At 46.1% G+C, this 25,921-nt stretch overlaps 2 protein-coding genes across 5 annotated transcripts in view; one reads left to right on the top strand and one right to left on the bottom strand.

Moving 5' to 3' along the window:
* The window catches only part of LOC148118811 (uncharacterized), a 30,132-nt gene extending 22,773 nt beyond the window's left edge, over positions 1-7,359 (top strand). For 3 of the 4 annotated variants that reach the window (XM_087899531.1, XM_087899530.1, XM_087899532.1), the window contains 4 exons: positions 3,606-4,888; positions 5,437-5,484; positions 5,946-6,146; positions 7,040-7,359. In XM_087899531.1, coding sequence (XP_087755657.1) covers positions 3,606-4,888; positions 5,437-5,484; positions 5,946-6,135 — 1,521 coding nt within the window. In that variant the 3' untranslated portion in view covers positions 6,136-6,146; positions 7,040-7,359. Of the gene's footprint in view, positions 1-1,464; positions 1,630-3,605; positions 4,889-5,436; positions 5,485-5,945; positions 6,147-7,039 lie in introns of all 4 variants that reach the window. The other variant, XM_087899533.1, reaches the window with a different exon arrangement.
* A 1,223-nt stretch (positions 7,360-8,582) lies between these two features.
* Positions 8,583-25,921, bottom strand: part of Anxa5 (annexin A5) — a 29,274-nt gene continuing 11,935 nt past the window's right edge. Inside the window, exons 4-13 of the mRNA XM_087899534.1 lie at positions 24,828-24,922; positions 22,516-22,629; positions 21,142-21,232; positions 18,262-18,341; positions 17,359-17,415; positions 13,368-13,461; positions 12,162-12,257; positions 10,368-10,426; positions 10,048-10,170; positions 8,583-9,089 (exon numbers count right to left, since the gene is read on the bottom strand). Coding sequence (XP_087755660.1) covers positions 9,027-9,089; positions 10,048-10,170; positions 10,368-10,426; positions 12,162-12,257; positions 13,368-13,461; positions 17,359-17,415; positions 18,262-18,341; positions 21,142-21,232; positions 22,516-22,629; positions 24,828-24,922 — 872 coding nt within the window. The 3' untranslated portion in view covers positions 8,583-9,026. The remainder of the gene's footprint in view (positions 9,090-10,047; positions 10,171-10,367; positions 10,427-12,161; positions 12,258-13,367; positions 13,462-17,358; positions 17,416-18,261; positions 18,342-21,141; positions 21,233-22,515; positions 22,630-24,827; positions 24,923-25,921) is intronic.

The following is a 25,921-nucleotide window of genomic DNA, read 5'->3' as shown; positions in this document are numbered from 1 at the left end:
ATGCAGACAGAATATTGTATACATGATAAATAGTTAAAAAAGGAATGCCAGATTATAAATACACACACACACACACACACAATGTCTCTAGTTACAAAATTCAGACAACTTATTTCTTCAATAACGAAAATATACTTTGAATATGACTTGAATTTTGAATAATGTGTTCTCTGCATTAACCAGCAGGCAATTTAAACTGTCCCAAAAAATCTATATCTTGCTCGATTTGCTTTATTTCATCATAATTTGTTGTAAGAAGCTGGGCGGCGCTAGCTTGGAGGCTTGGTCCCTCTGTTTCCAAAGACAGCCCCAAGCTACTCTTCCACAATGTTGCTCAGAACCTCCTAAGAAAATGGCTTCTTGAATCTAGCTCTCTGAGACACTTAGATTAGCTTTGAATGAAATGAAATTCCTCCTCCCAAAAGCACATCCTTGATTGCTTCTAGATACCACAGGAAGGAAGGGGTTTTAAACTCACATAGTGTCCTTGAGTGGGATGCGAGCTGCTCACGTGTCTGAGTCGGTGTAGAGTTTGGTGAACGTGAGTGTAAATGCTTGGCTCCCCAGTCAGGGCCAAGGAGTCAGAAGACAGGAATAAATAAAGGTTCATGAATGTTTCTAAGGAAAAGATCACATCAGATTTTCACCACAGAAACGTTCCTTTAAGTTCTGAACTAGCACCTGAGCATACGGGTAAAACTGATGCAGTCACACCGTGGGGCTGGGTGCGGGAGCAGAAGCGTCCAGAAAGCATGAGGAACTGAAGAAAAAGAGGCCTTCCTTTCCCACAGTAACCACTGCGGTCAAACCCACAGACTGAAGCAGACTCTTCAGGCCCAATTCTGCGTGCCAACACTTCCTCGGTGAGCTTAGAGAGTTTGCTTGCTGGACAAGATTTTTAAGACAGGACAAAGGCTACAAATCCATCACAGTTTCAAGCCCCTTTGCCCCTCTTAACAGCTGGAGCAGTGAGGGACTCCCATGGTCACAGGAGTGGTGTGCAGTGTCCTGTACTGGATCTGCAGACGCTTTGACGCCTCTGTTCTCTTTCTGGGAACTTCACACAGTGACGGTGTGAAGATTCCTGGGCTACCCTGATTCAGAAAACTCTAGACAGGATGACCTGCTTCTTTCTGAGACCCAACACAATGAGTGCCTGGGAGTTCACCAGGTAAACATAGTCTCATGAGTGACTCCCGTGAGCGTGGCCTAAGGAACCCTCAGTGGAGCCAGGCTGAAAGTGATGCCTCGTGGAAGTGTGAACAGTAATCTGACAGTAACAATAACAATAATTTCCTTAGTCACTCCACTGTTGAGTGGTTTGTTATGCGGAATTGACAACCAGTCCCCTAACATCCCCGAGCCTCCCTGTTCTCACCTGTAAAACGAGGAAGAGAACTGCTTCCTCTGAGACATGGTCAGTTCGGTTCTGAAGTCAGCAAGGTTCTTCTGACCTCTCTGCAGTGCACAGCAAGGTCCTGGTGCTCAGCTCTGCTGCACGCAAGCAGAGCAGGGTCTGAACCACGGACAAGTGAGGCCCGGTGCCTGACGCTGGGGGCAAAGTGAGGAGCACCCCGCAGCATGAATTAGACAGCATGGTCACAGGAATGGCATTCAGGGAGAGGGATGGTAAGTTTGCCACAGGGGGTTGCCTTCAATTCCAGGCGGGGATGGGGCCTGTCAGCATCCCTGTGTGAGGATGTTGATGAGGCAACATCGTCCAACAATGTGGGGCGGCCTGGGAATACTCTTGAGCCTTGCAAGGAGCCACAGGGCTGCACCAGCTGAAGCCCCACTGCCCCCTCCTCTAGGGATGTGCCGCTGCCTCGTCAGTAAAGGAGAGCTGCCCCGTGCTCTGCCTGCTAAGCACCAATGATTACTTTGAGCCCTTGTAATTTAAGTACAGAAATAAATGTTCATGTAAATTGTCCAATATTGAACACAAATAGACTACAAATTCATATGATACTGCTGGTTTGTATAAATTCGTGTCTATATTTGACATATTAACAGTGCCCTGACTTCTTTTTTAGCATTTTTTTAAGTTTCAGGTTTATTTAGTTTTACATGTTTTTTAAAGATTTATTTACCTATTATGAATATGTATTCAGCCTGTGTGTATGTCTGCATGCCAGACCAGAAGAGGGCATCAGATCTCATTCCGGATGGGTGTGAGGAACCATGGGGTTGGTGGGAATTGAACTCACGACCTATGGAAGAGCAGCCAGTGCACTTAACCGCTGAGAAATCTCGCCTACCCACACCTCAGACTTGTACTTAAAAACATCCCACTGCACTTTCCACTGGCATTCTCGCCGGCTGTGTCCCTTTCCTCCACACGGGGGCAGCAGTGAAGCTCAGCAGTCACTGGGGAAGATGGGAAGTGGAGAGGAGCTGCTGAAGGCTCCAGGCCTCCTGGCTGGATCTTTCCCCAGTATATTTCCCTGTGCCGCTTCCCTTGCTGGCAAACTTTCAGAATAAAAGAGGAGACATCGGCGATGCCTAGGTGCAGAGACCTGAAGGAGTCTGTAACATAAATCAAAAAAAAAATTTTTTTTTTCAAAAAAGCACACACTTATAATTAACTATACAAGTACCTCACTCATGACCCTGGTTGTGGTGCATGCTTTCAATCCCAGTACTCCGGAAACATCCGGAAACAGAAACAGGTGGATCTCTGAGATTTCCAGGCCAGCCTGGTCTACAAAGTGAGTTCCAGGACAGCCATGGCTATCCAAAGAAATCCTGTCTCAAAACAAAACAATACAAAGCAAAAGAAAATGATTTTTTTAAAAAAAAAATCTTGCTAAAAAACTAAAGTCCCACTCGAGATCCTCATTAAAAACCCAACACGAAGGTGATGTGTGCTCATATTTCACAGAGAACACACACAAAGTAGCCTAGAAGCAAGGCAACATGGCGAGGGTTTAAGGTGTGCTAGGGCAATTAGGATTGGGTTTAGAATTTCAGATGCAGGTCAACAATAGGAGGTCAGATTGGAAAGCCGAGGTGCTGCCTGTACCCAGACATCCCTAGGAGCAGTGGAATGGGAAGCACCTTTGTATCTTTCTGTGTCAAGTAGTGCGCGTGGGAGGAGGGAGGGGGCCTAAGAGGCTTTTGGGGAAGGCCTGTGTGAGGAGAGGACTCGGGCATGAGGACCCCAGGAGTGACCTCACTTCCTTAACTGTGACATAACAATGCAGAAACCTGCAACCAGGCAGCCAGCTGATTAGAGACAGCCGAGAAGGCTCACTTGTCTTTAGACAAGCTTGACTAGTAGTCATGCCTTCGTGCTTCCTGTGGTGTTGTTATTGTGGGAGTCGTGGGAACTCCGACGATGACACCAATGGGAGGAGGAGGAGAGCTAGAGGCCCTAGAGGTTCCTGGAGATCATGGCTCCAGCGCCTCTGGCCATTCGGCAGCCATGAAAAGAGAAGACAGGTGAGGCAGGGCAGCCAGAGCCAGGTAACCACTCTGAAATCTCAGTTTTCTCAAACTTGGTGTTTGGCAGAGTGAAAGGGTCAGGAAAACGTGGGATGATAATAACCAATCATGACATTGTAGTCCTGTGAAAGTTTGAACCACCCACCCTGATTTCTCCTCAGGTTGCAGAGGAGCAGGAGGAGTCAGCCCCCAGGGGCCTTACTGAGTCCGCCCCCAGGGACCAGAAGGAGTCCATCTCCTGGGACCTGATGGGCTCCTCCCTGGAGGCTCAGCTGGAGTCGCTCCCCGGGGTCCCTATGGGCGACTCCCCAAAGGACCAGCCAGGGCCAGTCCCTGGGGACCCGATGGGCTCCTCCACAGACGACCAGCAGGAGTCTGTTCCCAGGGACGTGATGGGTACCTCCCCGGAGGCCCAGAGGGAGTCATTCCCCGGGGACCCAATTGGCTCCCTCCTGGAGGTCCATCAGGAGGAGTCCATCCCCGGGGACCCGATGGGCTCCAGCCCTGAAGACCCGGAGGCCCTGAAGGAGTCCATTCCCGGGGACCCGATTGGCTCCTCCCTGGAGGCCCATCAGGAGGAGTCCATCCCCGGGGACCCAATGGGCTCCACTCCCGAGGACCAGGACCGGGACCCAATGGCCGCCGCCTCAGAGGACCAGCCCGGGTCCTGGCTTAAGGACCCAATGGGCTCCAGCCCCGAAGACCCGGAGGCCCTGAGGGAGTCCGTCCCCGGGGACCTGATTGGCTCCTCCCTGGAGGCCAGTCAGGAGTCCATCCCCGGGGACCCGATGGGCTCCACTCCCGAGGACCAGGACCGGGACCCAATGGCCGCCGCCTCAGAGGACCAGCCCGGGTCCTTGCTTGGGGACCCGATGGGCTCCACCCCTGAGGACAAGGAGGACCAGCGGGACTCCACCCCCGGGCCCGGGCACCCGATGGACTGCACCCTGGTGGACCAGGAGTCCATCAGCGGGGACCCCACTCCTGGCGACCAGAGAGGCTCTGACACTGGGGACCCAGCGGATTCCACCCCAGAGGACAAGGACCACCAGCCAGAGTCCGGCCCTGGGGACCAGAAGCACCAATCGGAGTCCTTCCCCGGGGACCTGACAGGCTTTGCCTCTGAGGACATGGAGGACCAGGGGGAGGCCATTCCCGGGCACCCGCACCCCATGGACTGCACCCTGGAGGTCCAGCCGGAGTCAGTCCCCGGGGACCTGACTGAGTCCTTCCCTGGGGACCCAGTGGACTCCGTCCCGCAGGACCAGCTGGAGGACCAGAGGGACTCAGTCCCGGGGTCCTTAAACTTCGGGGATTTGGGGATGGCAATAGAACAGCTCATCACCTCCCTTCGCCGTGGGGACCGCGAGTGCCTGATGGCCTTCTTGAGCGCCTACCCTGCTCATACCACCATCGAGCAGGTGCTGGATGTGCTCTTCAGGCGGTGAGTGCCCACTTCCAGGCTCAGAGGCCTCATATCCTCTTGTCCTTTATGGGAAGCCTCTGCCTTTCTCCGGGCCTACTTAGTTGCTAGAGTCTTGTCAGAAGCCAGCAGCATGTAGTCAGACATTACTACCTCCAGGTTGGGCCCTAGGGACTGCTGTGTCCACAGCTGAGACCCTAATGAGTGTGGGTGTCCTTCAGGAAGCTCTCTATCCTTGGCCAGTTTTTCTGAAGCATGGTCAAAGCGCTTCTCCCATTGGAAAGGGGGTTCTAGAATTCATATTGGAGCACCCGATAGAGATGGGTCTTGAGTGGAGACCCGTGGAGGATAATCCGAGGGAAGCTGTGTCCACTGAGATGTCCGGGTAGACATACTGCACAGACATATTTGAAGCACCTACAGAATGCAGGTGAACTAGTAACCTGAGAGCAGAGAGAACTTCTAGGCTCTGGACTTTGATTCTGCTCCAGGAGTCAGCAGGCCCCCCAGATGTCTTTTAGGTAGGGAGCTGGGACTCCACAGGTAACATCCTTCCTGATCTCCTCTAGGTATGCATGCTTCCGCCACGGCTGCCAGGAGGATGAGCAAATAAAGACGTAAGTGAGCTTTACAATCTGAGAAAGGCAGGCCTTGGCTCTGCAGGGTGGGCTCCCTGGGGTACCAAGGGTGAGGGGTGGCCGATGCTTGGAGCTCACGCTCCACGTTTCTACTACCATACTGAGGTCTAAGCATTGACTGGAGGGTGAAAAGAGTTGCATGAGCACGGCCCTTGCAAGTGGGGATATGAGGAAAGCCTGTGGCCTCCGGTGACCCTCTGAGACCCTACCCTCATCTCAGTCCATGGCATGAAGGCTCGCTCAGCTGTGCTCCATTAGAGCCTGAGCATGGGGGCGCATGGAGCTCCCTGCTCCCATGGCCCTCTCAGTCCTGCTCATTGTCCTCGTATGGCTACGGGTTGGATATCCCCTCCTTTGCAGTCTCACATGCACGGAGTCTTGGGCGGGATGGCAAAGGAAAGTCCAGGCCACTAAGTGTCCTGTCTGCCCCTTTCCACCAGGGCCATCTGCACCCTCCTGGACACGTGGACGAGCCTCTTTCCCGGGGACTTTGAAACAACAAGAGGCATGTCCGCCCTTAAAAGGTTAAAGACATACCTCATCGTCCACTGTCCCTACTCCGATACCCTAATTCGTATATATGAGCTCCTTGTGAGACTGGTGCGGGAAACTTCAGAAGAGGGCGATTAAGACCAAGCCAGGTAGGTGCTTGACACTGTGAAGAGGTCTCAGGACTTGGTCTCGGGTCTCAGGAATGATTGGGGGATTGCCACACCAACTCCAGTGTCGTCTGTGTGACATGACATATGTCACTATGCCGGACGGGAGCTGAGTATCCTATGGGACTAGGCTTCTTCGAGGTCAATGGCAAACGGCCCGGTATAGGCCGCCCGTTGAGGCATAGACGGGTTTCTCCATTAGCTGGCTATGTAATATATGGGCTTTGCACCATCTCTTTTATAATGACGATATTCTTTATATCTACAAGACAAGGATTATCTCTTCAGGAACAGCTCTGGGATAGGGAAGCACAGTGTGGGAATGTATAAGACTACAGTAGAACCCTTGCCATACACTGGGGTGTATGATGAGCAAGGGAATAGATGGGTTAATGTTGATGGACAAAGAGTGGTATAATATACTTTGAACTTTATGGATAGACTTGCTAAATCCCAACCTCGCATGGTGTCTTCTGCATAAGAAGGTACAAGAAAGTATATGTGGCAGGCGAAGAGAGCCGTCAGGCATTATTTGGTCAGTAGATGAGATAAAGAAAGGGTTAGAAAGAGGAGCTTGGGGAAGGCCATGAAAGCGATAATGAAACAGAAACTTTCTATTCTTAGATAAGATGAGACCACTTGTCCGAGGTTTACATTCCCAGGGACAAGAGTTCCTCTTCAAAGGATGTGTTATGTCAAACACCTGTTCCTGATAATATGCTTTTCTTAGAAATCGCTCATGTAACTAAAAGAAGCTTTCATGCTTGCCGCGCCAGCACGGCAACTGTAGTTGTTCTGAGCGAGGGACGTCAGGATTAACGCACAGCACTACTTCAGGTTCTGCACACAAGCTTTTATTCCACTTTTTCACACAGCATATATAGCCCTCAGCAAGGGAGGCGGAGCCAGCAAAAGCAGGAAGCTCATCACAGCAACTCACATGGCTTAGGGGTAAACATTCTTAGAAACATGGCTGAAAATGACAGATTGTTCCTGTCCTTGTTCCTGTTTTCAACCAACCAACCACAAGAGTGCAAAACAGATCCAGTGGGGGTGTGAAGGCCTGTCCTCAAGGGACTCAACAATACTGTGCCATCTGATGATGATACCTGCCCCTCTGATTTATGTCCTGGTTTGGATGGTATAGAACGAAAAAATGAACGAAAAAAGTAAAATTGCAGCTCATTCAAACCACTCTCTTGTGAGTTGTGTCTGTCTGTCATCGCCGACCTCGTGCCTTCTTGAGTACCAAGACCCTACTTCTCCCATGGTCGGAGTGGCTCCACTGAGCCAGTCCATGACAGGGTTACAAACTGGATAAATACAACACACGGTAAAGTGTTTCCATCTTTATTTAAAGCCAAAAGAGTTATTTTTCTTTTTCTGATAGATTTCACACTGTAGCCCAGGCTGGCCTGGGACTCACAGCCATCCTTTTGTCTCAACTTTGTGTTGAGTTAAAGGTGTGAGCCACCACACCCAGCTCGGGGCTCTTGAGTGTGTCAGCCTTTCTTGCCCAGCTTGTGCATTTAATGTTGAACATGGCTCTGCACCTGTGGAGCTTGGGAGGGAAAACCCAACTTTACATGATCTCACACACAATCTTTACAGTTTCCTTAGTGATTTTATAGAGCACTGAGAGCTGTGAAAAGATTGCTGTTATTTAAATTCTTTGAAGGGAGATTAATATTTTTCTTAGAAGAAAAAAAAGGTAACCCTTAATACGTAGCCTTAGTACAAATAGCAAATAATTCCACGGAAAAGCACCCTGGATGCAGGAAACTGAAAGGCAAGTATTAGGAAAGCAGAAGAAATGCTTCTAAAAATACTGTCTGTGCTATTACTTCAAAGGAGAGGGCAAAGAGCAAAAGTGAAAGCTAGCACTCTGAAATTTTAGATTGTGCAAAAAGTACTTTTTCTGCTAGTAAGAAACACACAGGATTGTGAGCTGATGAGGAAATAAACCTCTTCTCTCTTTGTCACCAGAAAACTCTCTCTCTCTCTCTCTCTCTCTCTCTCTCTCTCTCTCTCTCTCTCACACACACACACACACACACACACACACCCCACACGCATATGTGTGCATGCACGCACACATACCCACACCCCACATGCATATGCATGCACACACATTCATATATACACAGGCACATGCCCGTATCCACGCACACACACACACCCACACATTTGCACAAACGCACTTGCATCCCACTCCACCCCACGCCCAGCCAGGATACCTCCCCAACCTCCCATTTCTTCACCATTCTTCATCTTGCTGCATTAGGAAATTTGGTTTACAGGGCTGCATTTTCAGTACTCCAAGATGCACTATAATTGTAGCTTTTCCTAATACCACTGTCAAATGCCAGGTTTCAAAAGAGCATCAATGTTAGATAAGCTTTGTCAACGCACACAGGATTCTGAGGGAAGAGAATGTTTATTTGTCATTAATCTTCCTGATATGACCGTCATAATGTTGTAGGTCTGATAAAGCACTGAGCCTGATTGACAGCATTTCCAGGAGTTCACAATTTCACGGCTAAGGTTCCGATCAAGGTAATACAGTTATTAACTTAATATAAAAGCTTTAAAAAGATTATAAAAAGCAATCTGCCCTTGCTACAGACAATATTACTAACTCAGACTTAGACACACACAGGAGTGAAGGCCAGCACTAATGTCAACAGGGAGATCAGGAGGGCATGCCACTATTGTCATTAGCAATACTAATGACACATTTGGTCATTAGCGTACTAGCATGAGTAAGGCAGCTTGTCAGGCACAGGAAGGCAAGCATGGCTGCAGTCGTTGAGGGAAGCTGATGGAGGCAGCAGGGGCACCATGCGCTCTAGGCTCCCTCCTTCAGTCGTCCTCTCCTCCACAGAGCAGCAGCAGAGTTTTCTTATAGTCTCCAGATGTGTCGCCCTGGAACCAGACACAGCTCATTGACTCACAAATGCCACAGGAAATAAGAGATCAGGAGCTATCTGGGCACAGATTGTGTTGCTATGACTTTTCTCCCAACCGGGAACTTCTCATGACTCCCACAACAGGAATGCTACACAGGGAATTTCCTATCAATGTTGCTTAGTTTAACTTTCTAATTTGACCCCTCAAGAGCTGTTCTCTTGATGACTGTGAAGTATGTTCTTCCATCTAGAAAGAGAGGGCAAGGAAACTTTTCCAAGTATATGAAGCTCATCATGCTTTCCAAACAGACTCCCAGTTTCTCTCAGGCTAACAAAGACGAAGGTACAGGCCCACCTGGGTGCTAGGGCTTTGCCTCAGACACAAGCACACAACATGCTTTCCTCAAGCTGGCCTCAGCCCCAAGTATGTGTGAAATACTAGTGTCTTAAGTGTGCGAACTCTCTAGAGCCCTTCAGTCCAAGCACGCACACACACACACACACACACACACACACACACACACACACACCACATACATTAAAGACAAAGCTTTGCTAAACCGAGACCCTGCTCTACACATGGGCCACAGGAACTTTAATGCCCCCACAGGGAAGCCTGTCAAAAGACCTGTGGCCAAACTCCAAGGTCAGACTTGCTTCCCTTTTACAGTGATGGCTGTGTTGCCTTAGTCCCTTGCTGCAGATATGACCTGACACCAGAGAAAAGGTGAGGAGAGAGAAGTGTTGACAGAGACAGTGGATACCGATGAACACAGAAGGACATGTTGTAGCCATGGGCAAAGCCTTGGCTCTGTTGGACCATGGTCAGGCCTGACATCCAACTCTCCCTTTGTCCTCTCTCAGAACCCCTAGCTCTAACCCTATAAGCATAGGAACTGGAGGGTTCTTTCCCCCGTTTCCATTGTGCCGCCCACTGTCTGGCTCTGAGTTTCCAATGTGAGAGGAAGCTCTACCTTGATCATAGAATACAGAGAAGTGGCGAAGTTCTTCCTAAACTCCTTCCTGATGTTAAACAGATCAATCTCGCTCCTCGACACCACGACTCTGATGAGGGTGTGATCGTCTGTCCCAGCACCCTTTAGAGGAGAAAGAACACAGGCATTGAGTCTTCACATACAGCATCAAACGCCCCTGGTCTGAGTCACTTCAGTCTAGCGGTTTAGTAGGGAGAGGCAACCCGTTTGAAGATGTGAATTCCCAGGTTGTTGTCTAAGGCGTAATCAGACAGAGAAGGGCACATTCGTTAGACAGATGGTTGACGGGGTCCACTCACCTTCATCGCATAGTAGAGGGTCTCTGCAAGGTAGGCTGGTATGCTCCGAATAGACTTCACTAGGACAACACATAATACGGCTGTCAGATGCTATTCTGCCATGAGAAGACTGACGTAATCAGGGTGCGAACACTGAACACTGTCTCGTGTGCTCTCTCAGTCCTGTCTCCAAGTGTAGAGTGAGATGTGCTGCAGAGGGGCTCATCGGCAAGCTGCTAGGGTTCCCTCACCAAATACTTTTTTAGGCACTGCTTTGGTTCTCCACAGAGGTCTATGCGGGCACAGAAAGGCACTGGACCAGAGGCTCAAGTCTTTTCTGGGCCCCTTTGTTCTCTGCGGTCTCCTTTGGGTAGTTAACATGCCACAGCCTTTTACACTGATATGTTATGTAAGTAATTGGAAGTTTCTGTTCCAGATGTTCAATCAGATGGTCCAAGACTACGATCACCTCTGGAAGCACTGTGTCCTCTCCTAATCCTTCAAACTAAAACTCACAATTCATATAAGCAGCCTGCATGAATCCATTGCAGTCCAGATGCTGGGCCAGACTGTCAGGGAAGCATCCTCCTCCCTCCCAGCACATACAGCGAATGCAGTTAAGGCTGTGGAGACCACAGTCCACTCAGCAAAGGACACATGGCATATAGAAGCTTTAGGGGATAAAAATCCAACAATCCTTCAGCTGTGAGGTTTCTTAATTCTTCCTTTTCAAAGATTAAGGAAAATAGCTTTGGGGGCATACTGAGAAGTTATCATCTGGCTAGGTGGAAAAAATCTCTATCTCTGATGTGTTAGGAGATGGGACAGTGGTTGTTTGGGGGTTACATAACTTAGGGTTGTCAAGTGCTCAAATAATATGACTTCCATGTGTGTCTTCATCATGAAAGAGCCAAGTGTCCAACGTATTGGCGGTGTGTTCATGTAAAAGGTGACTTTTAAGAGTGGGCTATTGCATAACGTTTGCTCATTTCCCACAAAACAAAAAGCCAGAATGAGCTCCACGTCAAATGCTCAGGACACGCAGACAAATGACAGACAGGCCGCCTTCAGACCATGTGAAACCAGGACCTGAACCCTCAGGATTTGGGGAATGGATAAAAACCCACAGTCAACCACAAACTCACTTCCCCAGTAATTCTGAGCACTTAATGAAGATCCAAATGATTTAACCTGAAAACAACCTCCACCCCATCACCACCACCCCATCACGTCGAAGGTACACACTTTTTTTCTAGCCAGATGATAATTTCTCAGTCTGCATGCAAAGCTGTGAGGACAGTATTCAAAGGAAGTCTAAAACCACACAGGAATCAAAGGCAAGCCATACTTGCAAGCTTTGTGGTAATGTCCCCAGCATCAGAGGGCCACAGTACTATTTTCTATCTATTGTTTTTTTGAGACAGGGTTTCTCTGTGTCACAGTTCTGGCTGTCCCAGAACTCACTCTGTAGACAGGCTGGTCTTGAACTCACAGAGATCCTCCTGCCTCTGCCCCCGAATGCTGAGATTAAAGGTGTGAGCCACCACACCTCGCTGAACTGTTTTGAATGTGGCTCTAAAATGAGTCCTACTAATGCCCTTAGTAACTACAAACAATTGGGCAAATAACCAGATAACCTGTATCCAGAACCTCAGCCTAGACTCTCCAAAGGGAAACTCAGGAGTTCAGTTCACCCAACGCCATGTCATTCCCCTATTTTCCATGAAGAAACATGATTACCTTCAGATTTAGTCTCAACTGGATGGAATCAAATCGTCCCACAGGAAATATTACACACATTGCGAATTCACCTACCCACAGCCAGGAGCAACTGCTCCAAGTTCCCTGAAGTCTCTCGATCGATGGTTTCCTCAATCTGAAATCCTGAGATTGTCATGTACTTGTCAAACACTAGAAGAATAAAAAAGAACATGCCTTCATACTGGATGAAGAAACCCCACTACCACCTTCCACACTGTGAGGGTTGCCCAGTGCCAAGCCCTAAGCAACAGTTTACTTATGTTGTAATGCATGTCATTAATTAGAAGTTTGCAAAATTGAGCTTACTTTTGTTTGTCGTGACAAGAATTTGCAATGTCACACAGGCTGGCCTCAACTTTGACCCTCCTGTCTGTGCTCTCCAAAGGCTCACTTGAGATGTGGACAATCTTTACAAGTCACAGAGTTGCACCCTTTTAGTTTTTGTCTGGAGTTAACAGACAGAGCTCTGTTAGCCAAGACGAATGTCCAAATAAGACCAAGATGTGACTGTGGCTTGCCTGAGGAGCTGGGCAGGCTTAAGCATGGACGTTATACTTAGGCATAAGCCACCACACTTGGCTTCTAAACATCGCTTCACAGATGCAGATTTCCTGGCCTCTTGCTGGTTTTAATCAGTGAGAGCAACAGGCAAATCTGTTGGGAGAGATTTTCCTTCCTTCTAAAAGGTGGTCAACAAGTAGAACTGATTTAACCTTTTCTCCTCTTCCTGTTGTGAAAACGAGGTTTGGAGCCACAGCAGCCATCTTGTGATGATGAGGTAATGAGCCTAAGAAGGGACACGCTAGCACAGAGGACTGTGGCAGGAAAACAGAAGGATACAGATCCTACCAAATCACCATGTCATACCCACAGAAATAAAGCCCAACTGTTAAAGCCAGGGTGAGGGCTTTTTGTCACTTGCCACCAAACTAATTCTCAACTGGCACTGACAGCTGCACTGAACAGATGCCTATGAATCTTAGGGACCAATGTGCAGCAAGTTCTTAGAATGTGACCCTTCTTGGTGCCTGACGAGACTCCAGTCTGAAGACTGGACCTCTGAGGGTGACGGGACTGCTGAGGACACCCAGCTTTGTAAAAGCAAGTGCCAAGCACTCTGTGATTTCTCCTGATCAAACTGTGGAAACTGATTTTTCTCTGGGGCAGTATCTGTTCAGATTTGCCCATGTTCTTTCCAAATTTTCCAAAGCACTGGTCTCAAACAGTTGGGTTTTTGTTTATGTTTCTGTGTTTACTTACCTCTTCTCAAATGAGACACACTGCGTGTCCCAAAGATGGTGATAAACTTTTCTTCATCTGTCCCCCACTTCAGCTCTCCAGCCTGGAACAGCGCCTGTAATGAACCATCCCACCTGAGTCAGTCAACTTTCTGGTTTCCCAAGCACTCTGTACCTTCCTGAACAGTGAATCTGCCTGCCTGTGCCCCAAGTTAATGGGTCACATACGAAGCACAGAAATGAGACAGGAGCTCATGTTTCCAAAATGTTTGCAGAAATATCCCATCTTCTAGGAGATGTCGTGGTCTGCAAGAGGTCCTGTAATCTCTCTGTTAAATACCGGTTTACAGACAGGAAAGTAACTCAATGAAGAGTTTCTGGGTTTTGTTTTGCTTATCCTATAGTTGCTGTCATGTCTATAACACGTGACAAAAAGCAAACTCTGTAATTCCTGTTTACATCAGTGATGTAAGCAGAGTTAGCTATAGAACACCTCGGTACACAGCCACACAGTTGATGGTGAAATGCTTAACATTGTAGGAGAGCACAGTCGTTGGGATCTATAGGTCACTTCTACTCATGAGACCACCTGAGTACCCATATTCACCTTTGACATAAAAAGTAGAAATACTCACAAAGTTCATGCACAGGTTAAATAAATTTAACCTATATTTAATAAATTACAAAACTTATACATGAACGTTATAAAATCTGAGGTCACATGAGATGTGCCAACCTTTACAAGGGCATACCTTTTTAGTTACTGGGTTGTGTGTTTGTTTTGTGTTTTTTGTTTGTTTTTTCAGGCAGGGTTTCTCTGTAGCGTGGAACTAGCTCTTGTAGACCAGGCTGTCCTCGTACTCACAGACCACCTGCCTCTGCCTCCTGAGGGGTGGGATTAAAGGCTTGTGTCACCACCACCTGGCTTTTAGTTACTGTTTTAAAAGACTTAACCTTTTTGAACCAAAAGAACTATAATTTGCCTGGAGATGGCCTTCTTCCTCAAGGACGCTCCAAATAAAGATGAGACAGGACAATAACTTGCCTCTTGATCTTGGTGAACAAGCATGTAGATTATAGTGGTCTAGAGCTAATTTTTATTTAACCAACAGAGTTAAAAGACAAGACCCTTCCATACATCTTGGTGCTCAATAAACACAATTCTGTTTTCCTCCTCTCTCCTTTCTCTAAGAGTCCAATCCTCTGTCCAGAGCAAGCACTGGGCAAGAAAGACGACAGCAGTTTTAACATTCTTAAAATATTAAATCAGTTTAACACATTTAAAAAGGTGAGACTCAGGGATGGAGAGACGGCTCAGCAGTTAAGAGGACTGGCTGCTCTTCCAAAGGACTCGGGTTCAATTCCCAACACCCACATGACACTTCACAATTGTCTGTAACTCAAGTTCCTGGGGATCTGACACCCTCGCACAGACATATACACAGGCAAAACCCCAATGCACATAAAATAAAGAAATTATAGAAAACATTTTCCAAAAGGTGAAATTGATTTAACGTGTTTTAAGTAATTGAAAAAAAATGTGAAGTATTGCCTGTGAGTTCAGTTCCCAAGTGAATGACTCACTATGGCTTTTCAGATTCCCAAGATAACAGACCTGCCTCAGTGCCAAGTATCAGTAGAGAAAACCTCAAAAGCCCTCTGTCTCCACTTCTGCCCCACCGAGACATCACAGGTCCCACCTCTGAAGCCAATTTTGCTGCCTTTGCTAACAGGTGGGGGGGGTGTGGCTCCCCAGACCTGAGAGAAGCAGACTGCACAAGGCTGGGTGCAAACAGTCCAGAGGACGTGGCCAGTGCGGCTTGCTCTCTGCTGGTCCTGGCCATGGTGAAGGAAGGAAAGCCTGGGTTCTACCGGGGGATATAAAAATCTACCCCGTGAGACAGTATTCACACGTGCAAATTCTCACTTACAGTATTCTAAAGGGTCACATCTGCTGCATGACAGGTAAGCGATGTGTCCATAGGCTGGGTAATCAACACAGTCCCCAGATCAGGACATCGGTGCCTGGGAGACTATGAGAACCATGGCCCCACCCTGACCCAAAGGGCAAAAACTGAAGCCCAAGATCTGCAGTGATCAGAGGCCCATGAACAGGAGAGACCGTTCCAAGCAACATATGGTGAGAGGAAAAAAAATCAATGAGAAGGTTCAAGCGGAGTGTTTTCCCTAGGCCTCAGACAACACAGAGCCCATTACATCAGCTCTGCTGGGAAGTCTGCCCAAGGGGCCCTAATGTAGGTCTCCCGCTGTCATCTGAGACTACAGTTGGCTTCCCAAGCCGTAGTCACTGAAAAACCTCCAGAGCACCTAGTCCTGAGAGCAGGAATGTGAGAACTACACTGTCTCTCAGAAAAGCCTAAAGAAATCCATGCCTGGAAAGCAATGTGGTCATCTGAAATGGGGTGAAGCCCCTAGCTGGGGGATCGATGACTGGATCAATGTCTGTTCTTGCCCTTTCTCTACGAGAAGGTGGAGTTGTCAGATCTGAGCTTTTAACCATAGGTTAAAAGCTATAAGTTAATAAATGCTTCATAAGATAAGAAACCAGAACAGGGAGCTGACATTGACCATGAGGCTTGTTTGGGGGAAGAAAGAGAGCGCTAGGGTCACAGAGTCAGGCTGGGAATTGGAGTTCCATTGTTACTCAGAGGACTTGGGCTTGTTTCCTTGATCTCAGTTGGGAAAGGCCTCCTGGACAGAGGAGTCCTTTGTGATGTGACCCTTACACATCAGTGACTGACTGAATGCCAGCGCTATTGTAGGAGCCGAGGCTGGCAAGAAACTGACACTGGGCCCTAGAGAGGCAGGCTGAGGCAGGAAGACAGGGACAGGAAGCTTGGGGTGCTTCAGTTCTGCATGAGGGCCACCTGACTTATGTCTTCAAGGTCAGGAAAGGCCACACTGGAAGCATCTAAAGGAGGACTGACCTTTGAAAAGATGGGGTAGAAACAGGAGAAGGAAAGAGAACTCAGGATGGGGTTTGGAGGCTGAAGACAGGGATTACAGGTTTTAAGGAGAAACATTCAGAGGCCTGGACTTTATCCGGAGGACAATGAACCCCTACATTTGCAGGGCTTAGGTAGGAACATGGCACAGCTGATATTTCCCAGGCAGGATGGGCAGGAGTGAAATACCAGACAGTAAGCCCTCAGCAAGTGCTTCCTTTCTTCTCCAGTGAGGCCGGGATCACAACGACTGACGCTGTTAAGAAACCAGCCACTCAGAATATAACCTTTCCCTCTGTAGCAAAGCCAGGTGACATGGTGCTGACAACTGCATGGAGTGGTCAACCAGATCTCCCCTTTTCAATGGCACTGTAACTGAAACAGACCAGAGACAGGGCTACAGCGGGTGAGTCTAGGAACACAAATACTCTAGGACCAATCGCCAGGTTTCAGTTCTCACGTTTCACATCCCCTAACCATCTTCCTTATGTGGGACTGTCTTGTAAGCCACACTGAAACTTCACTGGTATTCAGAAGTCCCTGAAGTGAAATTTTTCCTTTGGGGTTTGATAAAAAAGTAGTTGTCAAAAGAACAGTTATTCTATTTACAATGCTGTCAAGGGAAACAGAATTTCTTAATGCTGAAATAAACTAACACGTCAATTCTTTGTAATAAAATGCCAATTGTACCATAAACACCTTATTTGTTCTTCCTTATTTTATCCTACTAATAAAAAAAAACTCTTCCATCATGGCAATGGGACAGTAACACAGGGATTTTTTAAATAAAATTCTCTATTTTGTGACTGATGAAAAGAACATGGCTAGCTGTAATTTGCAATATAATTTTATTTCAGCGTTGGATACAATTATTTTGTTGGCTATATCAGAGTAAGAAAAATGTACCTTTTTGGGTCATATATTTTGTAGGTAGCTGCTAAATATATTTGTTAAGGTTCTTAAAATGCACGTTGTGATTTTTCATTATTATAAATTCTTTTTATTTCTAAGTCATAACAAAGTTGTCATGTAATACATCTTACTTACCTGAGCATCCAGTTCAACTTGAGCATCATCAATCGCAGTATCAGGGTCTCTATTTGCCTGTAAGAAAGAACATCATACACTGGACCACAGAGCATCTTCATTCTGATGGAAAGATGCACCTGATGCCTGTGCCAAGGCACGCTCTCTTCCTGGAAACTATGCTTGGGCTAAGATCATATCAACCCTACAGTGCTAAGATCATGCCATCAACCCTACAGTGCTAAGATCATATCACCCCTACAGTGCTAAGATCATGCCATCAACCCTACAGTGCTAAGATCATACCATCAACCCTACAGTGCTAAGATCATGCCATCAACCCTACAGTGCTGAGATCATACCATCACCCCTACAGTGCTAAGATCATATCACCTCTACAGTGCTAAGATCATGCCATCAACCCTACAGTGCTAAGGTCATACCATCAACCCTACAGTGCTAAGATCATATCACCCCTACAGGGCTAAGATCATATCACCCCTACAGTGCTGAGATCATATCACCCTACAGGGCTAAGATCATATCACCCCTACAGTGCTGAGATCATACCATCAACCCTACAGTGCTAAGATCATATCACCCCTACAGTGCTGAGATCATATCACCTCTACAGCGTGCTGCACTGTCACAAAGCAGCATCCAAACCAGCACAACCTTGCTGATTCTAAAGTCTATGGGTGAACAGGCTGCATATAGCTGCCCAAAACTAATGAATGAGTTGGCTCTTTAAAGTCTGAATCTGATATTCTGAAGCACAAACAAGCACAGGCATCATGTGCGCATCAGAGTGGGAATCTGCACATATCAGGAATTGTTGAAAGATTTTTAAGTGGCCTTCATTTAATACAGGCATGTCATTCCAACCCGACTCCTTAGTCAACTCTGCTAAGTCTCTACCAGTACCTGAAGGAGGACCACCAGCATCCTCTGGTAGTACCCTGAGGTGTCCCCAACCACGTCATCTTCCAGGCTGGAACCGTATTCTGCAAAACAATGATTTCACACTTGGTCATAGCATCTCTCAACTAGAAAAACCCTGCCCCATTAAACAAATGAACAAGACATACAGGAAGACATGTATATTTGATTAACAAAAACCTTCTCTATGCCATCAATGAGCACTCTAAACACGGATGGCAAACTCAGTAAGTGAGCAGCTGAATGAAAATGGGCTCTATTAACCTCCCCCAAAAGCATTCACTCAAGCCTAAATTATGACAGCCACTTAGAAATGCTCTCCCCAAATGTTAGTAAGTGCACACACACAAGGACCATGTGAAGCTTAAAAGCATGGTAATCGTTAACTGAAGTTCTGCTTCTTCGAATATTTAATGAGATTTTTTTTTTTGCTAGATGTTTTCCATCCTCAGAATTCTTGTCTTTGCATGGTCATATCTCCCACTAATAAGATATTTTCCCTTTGCAGCAATTAAGTTATTTCTGACAGACAGCAATGACATTTTAAAGTATGACCCCCCCTCCCCACCTCAGGTTCCAAATCCTCAACTTGAGGTCACAGGAAGGAAGAACTGAGCCCTTCTGAGTCATAGACCCTTTAGCTAACTCTCAAGCTGCTATTTTAAAATGGTCTTGCTATAAGGCATCAAAATATTTAATCAGTGGTTGAAAGAGGAATATTTCAAAAACCTGACCCTTCTATGTGTGAGAACCAGACACAAAGCCTGTAAGCATCCGATTCCTTCCTCTACTCCAGTACCCGTAATTAGTTACCAAATCCCCCACACACACTGGCTGCTCTGATTTGCATTCTTCATGCCACCACCTCCCCGCAACCTCGGGGAGGTGGTGCCATAATTACTATACAACTTCCTCACTGCCTCCCTACAGAGCTATCGATACAATACACATCCAGCCTCAAACCCCCTTCCCTCCTTCAACTGTTCCTTCAACATTTCATCAGCCATTATACGGCCGACTCACAGCCGTGTTCATCTTCCAGGCAGGCAGATTCACTACACGCCCTACCAACCCATGACAGACACACATGTGCCCTCCTCCCTGCAGTCAGGCTCCGTTAGATCCCCCAGTCTGTGCTCCTCAGCACAGGGTCCATGGTAACTGATGATCAAAGCTACCTTTAGTACTGGAGACCCATCTTAGCCTTTCCTCCCCAGTTTGCTGACTGACAAGGAATAGTAAATAAATAAATAAATAAATAAATAAACAGATAAATGTGTGTATTTAAGGTATACATCGTACTTGATACACTGTGAAATGCTTACTGGTGCCCCCATGTAGCTTCCTGTGAATGGTGAAACACTCAGGCTCTAGTTCCTTAGCAAATTTCAGTTGTACAATACGGTGCTACGAATAGTCTCCACGCTCCAACCGCATCCCCAGAACTCGTCCCCCCGCCTCACTGCCCGGTGAGCACCATCTCTCACCAGCTCTCTTCACCGTCTCTCCTGTCTGGCCTTGGCAAACACCATGCTACTTCCTACTCTACAGCTTTACCTGTTTATCACTTGGTTGGAGCCTACCCAGGTGATGTCCTCACAGAGTGTTTGTCTTTCTGCACCCAGCTCACTTCACTTAAGTTACATAATGCCTTCCATGTTGATCTGTGCTACGCCAATGTCGGAAGTTCCACATTTAAGGCTAGATAAAGTAGCACTGTGTGTACGTTCGACTCGTTCCTTCCACGCATTTTTCAATGAACACTCAGTACGTCACCTACTCTTGAAATCCAAATATCTCATTTGTATTATGAAGCCTCCCTAAGACCCATCTGCGATGTCCTCTCCCTCCTGTCTGCATTCTGAATTAATATTTTCATGCGTGACTTTCTAAATTTCATCATCCTTTAGCTACTGACTCTAACCTCACGGAGGACAAGAACTGTGCATGCCTTCTATGTCCTCGGGGCAGCAGTGGACACAGAGTCGTGCCCTGAAACACACTGAGCAGGATGCAGCCAGCACAATTACAGCATCAGAGATGCTCAGGCCTCAGCATCAGCACCCTAGACAGAGAGCTCTGAAGATGACAGCAGATAAACTGCCACTTCAAGATATGTGTGTCACCTCAGCCATAGCGGGAGCCACCACCTTGGCTACAAAGAGAAGCTGGAAAGAGAGACTCGGGTAATGGTTTAGTAGCCATAGATTTCACACTGTTCTTACCTGGTGGGTTAACAACATCACATCTAAATTCTATAAGCTTTGCCCACAGAGAGCCCCGATCACTGGCTAACATTCCAGGCTGAGTCCAATGACATAAAAACCGGGCAAGATCAGACTCTCTTCATTTTCATTTCATGGACTTGAATACACTCAAAGAATTGACATATGAACTAGACTAAAATCCAGACTTTGTTTTCACAGATGAAAAAAATAGATTACATGAAAACTAACATCCAAAAATACAAGACACTTTAGTCAAGCACTCCCAGCAGATGAAAAACATACCTTTATCAATGTCTTATCAACTCCAATCTGGAAAAGGGTTTCAGTCTTTCTTCCTGCTCCCAAAATGTCTTCTACATAGCTCTTAACGTCTAGCATAAAGTTGAATTTGTTTGAAGAAACTTAACATAGAAGAAAAGGCCAGGCTATTCCTATAGTGTCTGCAAGTCTCAGGCAAAAACAAACTGCATCTCCCTTACAGGTGTTGTCAAGTTTGTTCCTTGATTACTTTGTTTGCCGTCTGTTGTTATTGAAGAAGAACAGCCTGACGGACTCACAGTTCATTCAGTCAACAATCAGAACTACAAGGGGCCACAGCCACATGAGGATGGGAAGGCGGTGGCCTCCAGCTGCTTACCTTCTTCATAAACCTGTTTGATGGCCCGTAGCTCTTCGGGTGTCCTTGAAGCAATAATCTCTGTCAATACTTTTTCATTGGTCCCAGCTCCCTGTTGGAAGATTTGTTTTTAATGGCAAAAACATATCAATAAAATAAAAAAGGAAAGCTATTTCCCTGAATGTTATCCAAATTTCATAATTACAAAAATATCCAAAAAACATGGATTTCTTTGTATACGTGGTCTATTACTACAGAGTTAACAAATTCTACACTAATTTTCTTTCCAGTGGCAATCTGATTCTATCTAATTCTATTTTACTTTTCATTTTGCACAACAAAAAACTAAAGTTTACTTTTCTATATCCATCAAACATAACGTTAAAGTTAAGATCTTCAATGCTGTCCTCCTAAAAGCCCAAATGTTAAAGTTTGGTCACCAGATAGCACCAGGGGCTGCTAACCAAACCTTAAAAAGCTTTTAGGTCCCTGGAGGATGTCTTTAAAGGAGATGATGAGACAACAACTGTCTCTTCTCTTTCTGGGCTCCTGCCTAGGTACAGGCCAAAAACCTTGGGGCCAGTTATTTGTGAACATGAGCCAAAATCAACCCTTATTGCCTAGACAGATTGTCTCGGGTAGCAGAACAGAAAGATGGCCGACAATGGGGTCTCTTGCAGGAACTCACTTTCTGTTTCTGACAAACAGTTTTAACTGGTTTCCCTTTCTGTGTTTATAGACGTCATGCCTACCCTGCTACGTCAGAACAGATAAGCAGCAATGCGGCTAAATTTAGGTTTTCTGTTTAAGATAACATAGTTTCTATTTCTGCTTCTTTTCAAAAACTCAAACAATAAAATACCTAAGTTCGTCCTATGGGAAAATCTGAGTTGTTCACAGTGTTTGAGATGTATTCTGTTAAAAGGCCCTTTTCTCAAGGTCCTAAGGTGTCATTTGCTCCAAAACTGTAATTGCAGAACAGCACAGACACTCAGCAAATTCAGCCTCCTGTCTGGGTGATTCCTGTCCTTCTGCTGTGCGGGTGGGATCCCTGAGCTGCTTACTTTGTCTACCGATTCAGAACCCACTTAGGACAAGTCGCTCCTGTCAGCATCTGAGCAAATGTTTCAATGCAGTCAACTTCTGCCTTTTTATTTTAAAAGTTAAAATATCTCATCTGTAACCTTTCCAAAGCCTAAAGATAAAATGGAAGTATAGAACTCCACCACGCTAAAATTTTAGACAGTATTTTTGAGTTTAACTATACAAGAAGATTAAATGACACACCCCTTTACTTCTTATTGACTCCCACAGTTTTGTCTCCTGAGCATCCTTTGTTGAAATTAGTCAAATAAAACACAGGCAGAAAGAAGGCCCCATGCGTGTGCCCTTTACCTTCAGAGCATGTTTCAGTTCGTAGGCATCATAGAGCCGCGAAGGCTTCATCAGAGCCACAATCAGCTTCTCAAACTTCCCAGTCAGTTCTGACTTCAGGTCATCCAGAAGGTCCTAGCTCAGACAACACAAACTCAGTGACCACGTTCGTCCCACACAGGAAGGACGGCTTTGCTCTAGCCAGTTCTCTACGTTGCTTCTTCAAGTATTTCAGACGCTATTTGTGCTAAACAACGCCCTAAGGAATGAAACTTCGACATTTTACCCACACCTCGACCAGCGGTATTTACCTACGAAGGAGTTTAAAGATGTCTTCCTTAACTTCGAGTGTTAAAATAAAATGGAATACCTTTACAGAGCAGGCTAATATGTGCGTTAGCATATGCTTGTAACTCCAGTATATGGGAGACTGTGGCAAGAAGTCAGCCTAGAAATATGTGACTCTTTAATTTTGATACTAGGATGAAACCCAGGCTCTCCTCATGCCAGGAAAGCACCCTACAGTCAGTCTACATTCCCAGCTCTTTATAAATTTTGAGGCAGCTGTCCAGGCTGTTCTTAAATACACTCTGCACCCCAGGTGGGAATGTTGTTATCATCATCATCATTATTTTACTTCTTCTTCTTCCTCCTCCTCCTCCTCTCCTCCCCCCCCCTTTTTTTTTTTTGAGACAAGGTCTCTCACTGTTATGTAGCTCTGGCTGTCCTAGAACTCACTTTGTAAACTAGTCTGGCTTCAGATTCACAGAGATTCACCTTCCTATGCCTCCCAAGTGTTGGGATACTATACTTGGCTCCAAGTAAAATTTTAACTTGTGGTCCCATCTCAACCTCTGAATTATCCAGAATTACAGGCCTACAACACTATGTCTGGCTTTACACAGCAAGATTCTGCCTCAAGATCCCCAAGTCCCCTGTCTCAGCCCACGCACAAAAACCAAAAGTTTAAGAAGCAAAGTTGCTCTGTGGCAGAGCACGTGGGCCATGTAAAGCATGCATTCTCAGTACACATGGTTTTCCAATGTCCTTTCAGAAATATCATTAGCAAAGCTCCCCCAAAGGGCGAGAACGCCCCAGTGACAGAGCCCTGTGTCACATGTATAGGGTTTTGGGTTGGACCTCCAGCACCAGAAAGAAAAAGACAAAAAAGCAAAAGAAATTTTCTCAAAACTCACAAACATATTCTTAGGGGCAAGATTTAGCTTATAAGATCCAAGCAATATCTTTTCTTTTACTATAAAATTCTAATGTATATTATTAACATTCCAATATATAGTCAATGAACATTGTTATGCTTTGAGAGGCATATGCTGGGGTACCTTTAGTGTGGGAATGTGTGCAATCATTAATGAAAAGGAACACAGTATTTCTCCAGCACACCAGGCAGCAGGATTGGGATTAGACACCTTCTACCAATGGGCTACACTGCAGCTCCCTAGAGAACACTGGTCCTGGAGTCCACCCAGAAACACAAAAGGACACTTCCTAGTTCCGCACTGCATTTGTTTCTCAGTGAAATGCCAAGTGTAAGTTGTCAGAATAACAAAACTACATTATGGTATTTCACATATGTTCTCATTCAGTAAGATTTCATCTTTTGCTTTGAACTGTTAATCAAATAGAACTGAAATCAAATATATTAAAATTATTGCAATATAGGCACATGCCTATTATTGCAATACAGGCATATACCTATTATTGCAATACAGGCATATACCTATTATTTCAATACAGGAATATACCTATTATTGCAATACAGGAATATGCCTGTTATTTCAATACAGGAATATACCTGTTATTGCAATACAAGCATATACCTATTTTTGCAATACAGGCTCATAGCTATTGCAATACAGGCATATACCTATTATTGTAATACAGATATATACCTAAAATAAATAGATAATGGAAACAGAGGAAGGACAAGGGCAGTTAACAACATGGGCCACTAATACCTTTACACCCCAAAAGCATGAAACAAGGAAAGACAATTGTGAGAGACTGTTTATTATCTTCTAAACGACACCGTATGGCAATGTGTTGGTACAAGGCGTGTATTCTATTAGTCATCTACTGATCTGCTGATCAGCCAGGAACAGCTTAACCTCATCAGAAGGAGGTGAGCAAGTTACAGGAGAGCCCTGTGCCATTCCTGAGGGCATAAGCATCTAAGGATTCTCCTGTCCTTGAGGTGGAGAGGAGGGGTCCTGAAAAACTTCCTTACAGATCTGGGGTGACTGTTTTACTTCTCAAACTCTTTTAAAAGCCACAGCTGGACTCCCACTCCCACCTTGGCTGGGTCGTGGTCTTACCTTGCCAAACAGAGTCTTAAACTCCTCAGCGATTTCCTGGCGCTGAGCATTGCTTCGAGACGTCAGCAGGGTCAGGATGCTCTCCTCATCAGTGCCTGGAATTGATGGTTAACAAAGACAGCTTGCCTCCCACACACCTATTTTCTAAGCAACCTCCAATTAGCTCAGCAGTCACTCTGTGCTCTTAATGCACTCTATAAAAATATAAGACACAGCTTACACAAAAGAAAATATAAAAGAGGATTTAACTATCATGTTTCATACACACACACACACACACACACACATGCACATAACCTAACCTTCTATCCTCAGTTGGACAAACACTCCTGGCTTTTAAAATATTGGTGTGCCTACCTTTCACGCATAGTTACACAGTTACCCAAGTAATAGCTATTCACAAAGCATAATGTGTTGGGTATCGGGAAAAGAGAGAAGAAAAAAAACCATAGTGCCTGGCTTCAAATTATAGATAATTTCGGGTGGAAAACTTAAAAAGCTATAGAGAGCTGTGAGCTAACGCAGAACGGCAAATACCCTAGGGAGGTTCCAGTGCTACATGAGACGCAAAGTCGGGTCTTCTGGCCAACAAGAGTAGAGAGGAGTTTGGGGGAAGGAGGTACCCAACAGAGTCTTGACAGATGAAGACTTCTGAAAGGCAGCCATGTAAGGACAGGCTTAGAATAAAGTGAAAGCTCACAGAATAGAAAAGTGTGGGACTTGCATGCATAGCAGACAGCCAGGCCTGGCTGGATCCGAGATACCAGGCAGCAGTGGGAGATGGGTTTGAAACGGCACCTGGGGATGCCATGGGCAATCTTTCAAGGTGAGGATAACGAGAATCCGGTGTAGAAGTCTGAGAGCAGATCAGCCAGTTACACACAAAAGCCCTCAAGAGGTCAGAAACTGGTTAGAAAGATACTGGGGCAGTGGGGGGGGGGGAGGCCCTGAAGCAGGAGACGTGGACACGTGATGGGCAAGGCCCCCGAGCTACCAGTTTCCCTCATACTATGTGTAAGCTGGACTGGCGATCCCAGAATACAGAGCTGATGTCACTTGCATATCACATTCTAGAGAATGAATCTTCAGGATGG

Source organism: Myodes glareolus, chromosome 20 (genome assembly GCF_982192425.1).
Source record: "Myodes glareolus chromosome 20, mMyoGla1.1, whole genome shotgun sequence".
Classification (NCBI taxonomy): domain Eukaryota; kingdom Metazoa; phylum Chordata; class Mammalia; order Rodentia; family Cricetidae; genus Myodes; species Myodes glareolus.
This window is presented reverse-complemented; position numbering and strand designations above follow the sequence as displayed.